The sequence below is a fragment of the Astatotilapia calliptera genome, chromosome 9 (genome assembly GCF_900246225.1).
Source record: "Astatotilapia calliptera chromosome 9, fAstCal1.2, whole genome shotgun sequence".
In the NCBI taxonomy this organism is placed as follows: Eukaryota; Metazoa; Chordata; class Actinopteri; order Cichliformes; family Cichlidae; genus Astatotilapia; species Astatotilapia calliptera.
In genome coordinates, this window is record NC_039310.1 from 14,725,517 (window position 1) to 14,736,792 (window position 11,276).

Consider the following 11,276-nt stretch of genomic DNA (forward strand, 5'->3'; position numbering starts at 1 on the left):
CTAAAACACTCCTTTAGATTTAAGAACTACAGCTCTCAATTTTTATACACAAACTACTGGCAGGTGAAGTGAATCACATTCATCATCGCATTAGAAACCAATGATTTGCTGTGTCACACATCACCAACTTAAGCAAAAAAAGAACACTCCCCGACGGCAGCAGTCTCTCCACAACTCAAAAAAATGACAAATCAAAACAACCTTAATGTACAAATAGCACTACAGGCTACAATTCATTTGAATTGGGCTGAAATACCCCTTAAATCTAGGTTTATCATGGGGGACAAATTTAGATCAACTGTGACTTTGCGTCCTCTGGAAAAAAAAAATTGTTGTTGTTTTTTTTTTTTTTATATCTGCTTTGCTTTTTTTAAAGAATTGTTGCCTAATAAATATTCCCCTGTCATTACATCATCAATATTCTGCTCATCTCCTTGCTGTAAACAGCAGTAATAACAGCCTGAGAGTCATAATTTATTTCAGCTCATTCATGACAGACTGATGGGGGAATATTTTACAGCCTAGTAATTTGGGAATGCAGCATCATTGCTCTAAAACTAATTCTGGGAAACTAAGTAGAGTTTCGAGCAGCGCAAACCGACGGCTGCATTCTGGTTTGTGAAGCAACTTTGTTTTGCTCCTCTGAGTACAGCTAAGATGTTTAGCGCTCCGAGTAAAGGAGCCTAATCACTTGTGGCATTCACTCAAGAACAATAAACCACTGAGGCTCACTGTTCAAGTCTGAAGAAAGACATCAAATTTCCACAACAAAATAGCTGAGGCAGTCAAAGGAGAATATTTGCGTTTCAAAAATTATAGGGTTCACCTAAATTCCAGCTGAAAAACAGCTAAAAACAACTTTCTGGATTTTGTGGTGGCATTAGATACACTGGCAAACCTCCTCCTGTAGTCACGATGAAACAACAACACTGAACCGAGCATATGTTTGATGGCCGGCCTCCTATTAATGTCTGTCACAGCCAAACTGAATCCGCTCTTACTCCTCCCTGAGGGAGTGAAGGAAAGGAGCTGAAGGGATGGAAGCAGTCTAGCATTTGTTAATTAAGAAGATGTGACATGAGAGAAAGACCAGAGGGCCAAAATAATGACCCTATCAGACCTGACAGCCTGTAAGCAGAAAACACGAAAGGAGGAGCAGGACTGAAAACTCAGTTACAAAAACTACTTTGCTACTTTACTTCATTTATAAACTCACAGAAACTGCTGTTGCTGTTACAACATTGGCAAAAAAAGCCACACTGTATGATATGGATCTAATGGTGGAGGATAAGCATGATGGAAAACACCTGATAGAAACAAGGCTTCAGATGCCACAACTAAGCTAGATTTAATGTGGTAAAACATGACATTCGTCATTGTTTTACTGGGAAAAAACCAAGTGTAGTTGCAGTTTTGCTCCATGCTTTGCACGGCCTAAAGTCACATGTGACAGGTGTACTAGGAAGCAAGATGATTGGCTTTTGAGAACTATGTTGAATTTACAGTTGGAATTTTCTGTGTCATGAAAACAGTACTTTTTAAAATCACTGTTGTAACTTATACTGAACACATAACCTGGTCCATCATCTGATGAAATCTCTGATTGGGTTGGGTGACGCTCACAGGGATCGTTTTGTGTGGAAGAAGAGCTATTTTACTGCTGCTTTATTTGACTGCTTTACTTTACAAAAGCCATGCCGAAGAGGCTTTCCATTGTAGCATAGCACCCAGTTCAATTCACAGTCACTACAGTGGCCCGTTCAGTAATTGGTACATGCATTCATTTTTGAAACATTAGGTCTTTACCCAGAAAAGGACAGCAGGTCATTCATTTCAATGCAAAAATCTTAATTTCACCCAGATCAGCAGTTTTTAATCACTGGTCTCATTATTTAGGCTGTACATCGTCACAGTCCGCAACATGTAGGCATAACTTTCTATGTACCTCATTTTAGCTTGCAGAGTATTGTAAACTTTATGTGGTAAAAGGTTTTCTGTCTAAATCAGATAAGCATCTCGATTTGATAAAGTGTCTAAAGTCGCACATTAATCCAAGGCCTAAAGAGCCTCTTTCCTTTCCTTTCTGGTGAAATGGATAACATATATATAAACCCTTCCTAGAGTAAATGAGCTGTACAGACGCTGACAAACTGTAGACGTGAAGAATGTGTACAAAGACACCCTTTTAAGGAGTAGACATTAGAACTATGTAATACATATTCAACATATGTGGGCGTCTTTGTTGTCGAGTCTCCTGAATGTCCTTGAGAGTCAGGCGTATGTACCTGCTGTGCCTAATCACTGTTGCCAAGCTGTTATTGCACCATTCAGAGATTTAGTTTTGCAGACAGTAAATGTAATTTTTATATACTTTGTAAAAATTTTATTGCACAAGAAATATACTAGTAAAGAAGCAGGTTGCAGAAAGGAGATTTGGTAAGAGCCAGCTGTAGACGCGAATGACATTGCCTTGCATCAGTTCCTGTCACATCACCCTGTACTTGTCAAATGTGCTAAAAATACTCAAAATAAAAAATAGGCACTGAATATAAAATTCCAATCTCACCTCAGCCTGTCCTCCTCCTTTTTTCGCAGTTTCATGTCCCGCTGGACCACCTTCAAGACGTGCTCAGCCTCGCCGTCCGTCAGGCCTGACAGGTCAAGCTTTCGGCCCATTGTTCCTGCCCTCGCCACACCGAGCTGCTGCTGCTGCTAGTCAAAGAGGTGGAGAGGCACAGGAACCGCTGCTCTGGGGGCCGAGGCTGGGACAACCCTGGAACAAGACAAACGGATAGAAAAATAAAAATGGATTGTGCGTTTTTTAATTAAATTCACTTTTATATGCTGTGTGAGTATGTCCGAGTGGATTTTAGTAATTTAACACCGAATGATGCTCATCTCACAGTGAAAATGACTGTGTAACTTTCCTTGTATGACTTGTGGATAACTTTTGAGTCACAGGTTGCTTTGCCTGCAGGATGAACCTCGGCTGAAAAGTGAATATCGAGTGCCTTGAAAGCATCCTCTTCACACATTCTGGGACCATTCAGAATACTGTTACATAAACTAGCACTGGAAGCAAAAAATATATATTTTTGAACTTATGGGAACATTTAATGTCAAGCAAATGTATTCAAAATCTTCTAAAAACATTTGTATAGTTCCTGGATATTTCTAGACTATGAAACAATGTGATGTGCTATACTGCCATCCAAGAATCCTGTCTAATACAGTAGCTGTGGAATTGATTATACCCTTTTGGTTAAACATAAATAGAAATATAGAAGTCTATGTTGGCTAAGACTATTGATAAGCCAAGCATCTTCCTTGGAAGCTGCAAAACTGCAGTTCCTCTTCTCTCCACTTGAGGCTTTCACAGATTCCCATGTTAAACTGCCCATTTTCAGAGCTGAAGTAACCATGCTTAAAAGAAATCTGCTCACTCTAGCTAATTTTTCCTTTCATACCATAATATTTTATATTATGATAATATATAATATTTTATATTTACAAATAAAATGTAGAATTCACACATTTAAACAGCATTAAGGATTAAAGTTATCATTTTTAGAAGCGGGTGCCCCTTTGACTGACAGGCGGATGCCAGAACAGGCGGCTGTAGTCGACAGCCATCTGTTAAGTTTCGCCTCGGTTGATTGTAGTCACTGAACTGGCCCTCTTGACCATCTGAAGTATTTTTTTATGTCATTATCTGAAAAATAAAATGTCTTGCAACGATTTTATTTCTACGAATGGTGCATGAACTAGCATATTAGTACATATGGTGAAGTAAAAATAGAACCTCGGAGACATAGAGGGGTTGCCTTTAAAAAAACAACAACAAAAAAACAAGACCAAAACAGTAATGACAGCCCAGAAAGAGAAGCGAAGACAGATGAGGAGATGGACAGGAGGAGAACATTAACAACAGAGCCTAAACAAGATGGGTGAGCACTGCCAGTGAAGAGAGCTATGACTCAGAAGACCAGACAATTATGTCCATTCTATTATTGGACCAATAGCTTTATTGACAGCGCATCTCCCTTTCAGTCCTGCTTCTTACTCATTCCTCCAGTCACTTCAGGACCTGGCTCACCCCAACACACTGTTAAACTTTCTGAAAATAAAACTCAGCCAGTCATACTTGGTTTATGTAATAGTCTCAGTTTAAGTTTGTTAATAGGTTTGTAATGTTTAATTGTAATCTACCTGATCCCAAAAGACAAATGTGAACATACACAATTGACAAATTGAAGTTTCACATTATCAGCACGGTGGCCCAAAAAATAAATAAACCCCAGTAAAATCTCTGTCTCAAAATTCTATTATCACACAGAGTAAGCACACTGTCACATTACCACTGCTTTTCATTCAGCCACTGTGAAGAAAGACCTCTGTAAAGGCTTTCCAGTCTATCAGAATCACACTTCTTTTTCCACTCAAGATATTAAAATAGTCACACTTAGAGTTACACATGCCAGCAGGTGCCTAAAAGTATGAATGGTACTCATCATATGGCTGGCATTCACTTTTGTTTTTCTGGGAGGTGAAACAAAACAAAAAAAATCTCTAGAAAGGATGTTTTGGGTTGTTGTTTTTTTTACCTGCATTGTCTTCTTTCTCTGATTTTAAAACTTTAACCACAGACTGTATATGAAAGATGGAAAAGTAAAACCCAGTCTGAACCACCTTAAACCTGCAATCTTTCTAATCACCAGCAGGGGGTGACTGCTTGGCTGCTAAAAAGAAAAAAAAACAGACTGCACTGAAGTCTATCAGAAAAAATGACACTGCTTTTCTATTGACTTAATTCCCGCTTCTGCATTTTTCTCCACATGAATTTGTGGTCTCAATAACTTTGAAATAGTCTTCAGTACAAGATAATGATTGTTACAGAAGAGAAAAATCACCACTGAGTGATGTCACAATAAAATGATATATACACACACACAGTTCTTACCCTGCTTGACTTTACTACTTGATCGGAGCAGTAACAAATACTGAAACACTGTTTCAACAAAAAACATAGCATATTTCCCAATAATGAGGTTACTGCTGTGCCAAGTGTCTTACTAACTTTGCATTTCTTCACATCTAGTTGATAAATTCGGGAAAAACACACTTTCTCACCTGAAAACTAATCATGCTGATCTCAATTCTGCATTAAACCATGTTTACTGCTTAAATTAGCAGCTGGAATATCAATCTAATATCTATGGAACAAATTACAGCAGCAGTGGCTTATTAGGACAAGTTATTTTTCTTGCATCCATGTTACTTTTGATGTATAGAGAAGATGAATACACTATGATTATATGGCCATTAGTTTATAGCCACAAAGGAAGGCAATTATTAGGCCTTCTTTTTATAGTGAGTGGTGTCAAGGACAGGGATGAAGCAGCATTTATGCATGAGAGTGTCTGCATTTGAAGCTTAGTGACGCATATACTTGATGGCTGCAAACACACATTCAGTTCATTATTACTTTCACTGATAATTTCCAACAACATGCAATTCATGCATGCACACAAACACGTGCATATTATGTCTCAAATTTAAGCTTCCCACACGGAGTAGAGTCACTAATCTGCAGCATCACTAACAAACCAAAGTCAATACCACAGGTGTGGTGCACACAGATGAAAAGACAAAACGAAAAACCTGCATTCACCAACACAAAACTGTCTTAGTGGTTCAAAGGTCCACAATCCGTTCAGTGTTCTCAGTGAAGATGGGATACTGAACTGAATAAACATGATCTGCATGTTTTTACTTCTTAAGATAGGATACCTTTATTAGTTACACCAGCAAATACCATATTGTATCAAATAATACTAAAAACTTGCAAAAAAATTGCAATTACTAGGATAAAAGTAAGGCAATTTTCTTTTATTCCTTTCCTCCAGTTTAATTTGTTTTTGCAACCAAAGCCGCCAAGCCCTGCTGACTTCACATGAAACACAGGTTTAAGGTAGCTCAACACAGGCTTCAGCCAATCCTTTAAGCTATAGTCACACGGGCCTACTGGCAGTCCCGAGCGACTGGTGGTTATTCCATGCTAACTGCCAGTTGCTTGGAAAAAATGTATATTCCCCAGCTGATTAGTGAGTAGTTGCATGTGGTTGGTTGATGTTGATGGCGGAAATTAGTCAGAAATAGGTGACTAACGCTGCAGCACTGAAAACATCCTTGCTTTACACATTACACAGAGAAATAATATTTTGTTACACTGCTATGCCGATGAGGCACAGCTCTACCTCCCAGTTAAATTCACTAACCTCTTCTCAACCTCACAGTCTGTCTGCCTGATAGTATGACACTGATGTGTGGATTTATCAAATTAAAGTCAGATAAAACAGAAACTCTTATCATGAATTCAGACAAGCTGCATCCAAACATTAAGTTTCCCCTTGGTCCCTTATCCGTCCAGGTAAAATCCGCTGTTAGAAACCTGGGTGTGTTATTTGATTGAGAAACATATACATTTTATCTGTAAAATACATAATTTGAGCCAAAATAATACAATTACCTAATACACAACAGACAGTCAGGTGACTAGAAAAAATACATCGTTTAGTAAAGGTAATTTATGAATGATAGCATCTTTCTGTGTTTGAAACCATTAGAGACATTGTAAAACTTTATTATAAAAATATTGAATATTGATGTTATACCATAACTGCATCCACTCTGAGGCTTCTCTTTCTGTTCAAAGTCACAAAAATACAGGATTTGTTACTAGTGTCACATTTTGACTGACACAACAATGGGGTGCACCAGTGTAATATTGTCAGATTACTAGAGCAAACATGTTCAGGCTGACACTCTGAGAGCACAGAGAATCACTTCAGACAGAAAATAGGTCACACTGATGCATCTCTCAGGAGAACAGAATACAACCCCTCCATTCTCCTGCATTTTCGCCAAGACACACCATCTGCATCAATCATTTCTTTAAGAAAACTGCAGACATGCAGATGCTAGATCATCCTAAATAAACAGGAGCATGCAGAAAAACGACTCATCCTGCACCGTGCTGCAAAGCACTTGGCTCTGCTGCTGCTGTCTGTCACCTCGGAGAGTCAGCAGAGGAGGGGCGAGCTGAGGACAAGGCCCTGCTGGAGCGCTAAAAGGGCAGGTGCAGCCAAGCGCTAAATGAACTGCTTGTTTTAGACACTCTCCATTGCATCAGCTTTTTGTGACAGCTTGAGGTAAGTGCATTGAGGATGACTTCATTGAAATTACTTTTTGGACAGAAGATAAATACAGCGGACTGACTTTGCAGATCAGTCAGTTTGTGTGTGTGATGCAGCTTTGAATGGGAATATGAGCTGGAAATTGTCTTACACTGTGCTTGAAACTTTAGAGTGACAGCTCACTGTTTTCTCAGTGTATAACTTTGGTCATTTGTCTTCTTACAGCCACGTGCGAGCAGAAACAGACGTGTTCAAGGTGTTTTTGCTACCTGGGATATGACCACTATCCGTCAAGATGACATCAAGAGTTGCCAAGAGAGAGAAAAGAGAAGCAATAAAAACTGTGGCACCAGATTTAGTTTAGGACAGATACAGTGAATCCTGCATGTCAAAACAACATTTTAAACAGCTCTACATGACCAGATCTGTCATTAGAGATGAATTTGTGAGAATATCGATTCAACCTAAAATCTACAATGGAAAGAGAAGCGTATAAGGCAACGGCAGAATTGGTATTAGAAACGCTTGGAGAAACAAAATGCATATAACTCAGTACATATGAGCCATTATGGTGCTAAATTCAAACAATTAAGTTGTTACTTGTGTTGCATGAGTTCTTCAACTATCTGAATGATGGGGGAAAAGAAAGAAATCATCAAATGTGCACTTTTCCTGAGCCCTTGTGCTACAATCAGCTGATTTCAGTTAATTTGCAGGGAAAATAAAAATAGTAGGGCAGTCTACAACTTTTGAGGAGTGGAAAGATAAAAACTGCTTCCATTTTTACTGCACTAAAAGGGAACATTGACTCTTTGCAATCATCTGCAAGGGAACTTTAACACAAAGCTACTAGTGAAGAACTTGCAATGCAATGCCAAACCCAGAGAGGCAACCATGATAAACAGTCAGGCTTGTAGTACTGTAGCCTCAGTTTCTACAATAGCATCACCGACGCTGTAGTCAGAACCCGTACATTTAAAAGAGTGTACGTGTCCTCATTTGGATAGGGATTTGTGTCTGTGTGTGGGCATATAGCCTCAGCCTTTTATTGTTAACTGGTAATTGTGAGACAATGTTGCAGAGTAACACAAAAGTAATGGGACAGGAACTGCTTTCTTCGTGAAGTAAATCATTAACGTAATGTTGTAAAAACTAACAAAGTTGCATTACACAACTGGGTATAGTATCAATCTTCAATGCCAATAAAATGCCATCACTTTTTATATTAAAACATGACTCTTCACAAACAACACAAACCTCCTTTGGGGAGAGATTATCTGTGATATAATGATAGGATGGCATAAATGCAATAATTTGACACAAAAGACATGCAATATAAACCACAGACAAGAGGGTAATTAAGATTAAGGACGTTAGCTGGTTCAGCAACGACTCACCCCACATTAACACTAAATGCCACTTTGGGAGCAGCGAATGCAGCAACACTGACAAAAAGCAATATTAACTACATCATATTTGACCATTCTATCATTTTTCTACTATTTCCATTGTTGCCATTTATAAACTCTATGTCAAAGAAGATAAACTAGGAAAATTAAAGCTGTGTAAATTCAATTAACCTGCTTCAGGCCCCCGGTCCTGGTACAACACATGCTGGCTCACTGTCACGGGAATATTTGAATTTTATTTTACTGGTAACTTCTGTGATTTTACTGCTGCTTAAAAAAAACATCTTGTTTCTACTTTCTATGAACATAATCAACCAAAATAAAAGGAAAGAGAAGGCTTAAAAAGCATGGCCTGTTTTCCCACGGCTCAGCTGGTCCAAAGCAGCCATCCATGGTCAATATGGCACCAAATGTTAACTCTGCCAAAGAATATTCTAACATCAAGACCGTGGGAGCATTAAAATCCCCACTGAGCTCACGATCACTCGTCCCTGTTTGACATCTACCTGCTGTGTCACATCTATCACTAACAGGCCAATTACCACTTTATGCAGAGCAAGACAAGAGGCTGCGGAGACCAGACCGTGAAGACACACAACACAAGGCATTAACCGTGAAGTGTTAAAATAAAAACAGGTGCTGATTAAATCTGCCTGGGTAATTTTGGATGTGACTAAGTGTTGAGCACTACTGTAACATGAGCACTAAGTGTGATTTTTTTGCTGGGTGATCTTCATTTTTCTTTGAATGAACGCCTCAGAATAGCACACTCATTCATTAAATATTTGGGGGAGTGTCGCCCAAGTGACCCAGGTGTCCCCAAGTGTTACTTTCAACAGGTGACGATCGGCACCACAACAACAACAAAGCAACACAAACAGCTGCACTGAGAAACAGCTCCCTGTACCTGCACACCAAACTCAGAGTAGCAGCCAAGTAAGGATTTTTCCAGCTTACATTCCTGGGGATTAAAGTTTTTTTCCTTCTTGCAGTGGCTCAGACTCAAAAATGTGACTTTAGTTGTTTTTTGATGGCTTACTCTGATTAATCCGAAGAGTCTTAGTTTCTCAATTTAAAGAGATGAGTCACGCCGTGCGTTGCCTGGACGTGCTTTTAGTTTCCAGCACTTGTGATGATGCAAATTCACCTGCACCTCGCAGGCTAAAAATACCGCATTTTTTCCCCTCATTTAAAACCAGCACCTATACTCATCTCACTCGGGCTGCCACGTTAGCTGCGATCGCATGATGACATCTGTGCAACAAAGATCTCCTGTAGCTCTTGCACGAGCAGCTGGGCTGGCAGCATTTTCATACTGAGGTATGCAAGAATCGCCGAGCCGTTAAATCGTGCATCTCAAAATCAGCCACCTGACCGAGGCTCCTGCCTCTTACGCCTGTTCATTATAACGGGCTAACGTTCACCTCTTCGCCTATTCGGTGAGCCGGTGTGGAGAATCACTTACACAGGATCAGTGGGAGCCGAATGACCGCCAGTCACAGTCTCTTTCACGTTATTCCAGATAATGAGAGAAAGACGCGGAGGGGATGCGCCTCTGCAAGTGTAAACTTCCGCGACACCTGTCCGTCTCCCAGATACTTTTCCTCTCCTGCCCCTCGGTTAGTCAGCTTATTGTGTTTCCACCCCCCATCACCACCACCACCCCCAAAGCAGCGGACGTAGGAACCGCTGAATGGGCGATCACGAGGTTTGTATTACACGGAGGAAGAAGGAGGAGGGAGGGGAGGACGCACTGCGAGGGAGGTCAGGGATTGGCACCCAAACCTTGATTCTTCCCTGGTGGCGCACAGCGTGAACTCATATTTAGGGATGAAATTTTCGAGGTTGGAGAGAAACTAGTTGGGGCTGTTTCCGCGCTTTGCTGACGCAATATCACATTTCATTTTTCTGCAGGCACCTGGGCATCCCGAGCTCCAGTGTTGGCACTGATGCTCATGCATGGGGAGAGTTGGGGGAGGAGGCGCTGTGTTGGCTGACTGCTTCATTCACAAAGCCATTCACTGTGCAATTAACCAAAGAGAGGGTGAGGCAGCTCGTCCCAAGTCTCTGTCAGATGGATCAAATCGTTAGATGACTTCACTCTTGCAATGGTCTGGCTTAATTAACTTTCACATAAGTTACGTAATGCACTAATTAATTACTTTTAAAACCCATTTCAAGAAAAGATTTGAATATAAATTGTTTTTCATAAACAGATGGACTTTAGAAAATCATTCCAATTCCTGCATATCCATTATTAGTCCTGCCTTGTGCTCTGCCAAAGCACCACAGCACTAAAACCTGGCTGCTTGTTCTCTGTATTAGTGCTCTGTCTTAGGAAATGCTGACACTAGTGCCTCACAAAAACAATTTCTGGGCTGTTGCCCTACATGCTTTTTTGCAAAATAAAGAGTTCACCTAACTTTGCAATTACGGGCTACTTCGCCTGTATTATAAATCAAGCCGTGCTGATGCTTACTTTATTCTAAGTGTAATTAAAGATGCTGGATTTGCAGCAGATGTTGCCAGGGCAATTTTTCAAAGTCATATTTTATCGCACATACTAAACCCTGTTTTCACTTATTAGATAGATTATGTACTGGAAAAATGGAGGCCCCACCGTTGATCTGCAGGCATAGAGTACTGTTCAAAAGTTTTGAGCCACCCTTCT

At 40.0% G+C, this 11,276-nt stretch overlaps 1 protein-coding gene across 4 annotated transcripts in view; it reads right to left on the bottom strand.

The window, feature by feature from the left end:
* The window catches only part of myripb (myosin VIIA and Rab interacting protein b), a 127,958-nt gene extending 117,735 nt beyond the window's left edge, over positions 1–10,223 (bottom strand). The window contains exons 1-2 of one of the 4 annotated variants that reach the window (XM_026179407.1): positions 10,071–10,223; positions 2,567–2,773 (exon numbers count right to left, since the gene is read on the bottom strand). In XM_026179407.1, coding sequence (XP_026035192.1) covers positions 2,567–2,676 — 110 coding nt within the window. In that variant the 5' untranslated portion in view covers positions 2,677–2,773; positions 10,071–10,223. Of the gene's footprint in view, positions 1–2,566; positions 2,774–8,776; positions 9,081–9,644; positions 10,007–10,070 lie in introns of those variants that run through there. The other 3 variants (XM_026179410.1, XM_026179408.1, XM_026179409.1) reach the window with 3 other exon arrangements.
* Positions 10,224–11,276: the final 1,053 nt, after the last annotated feature.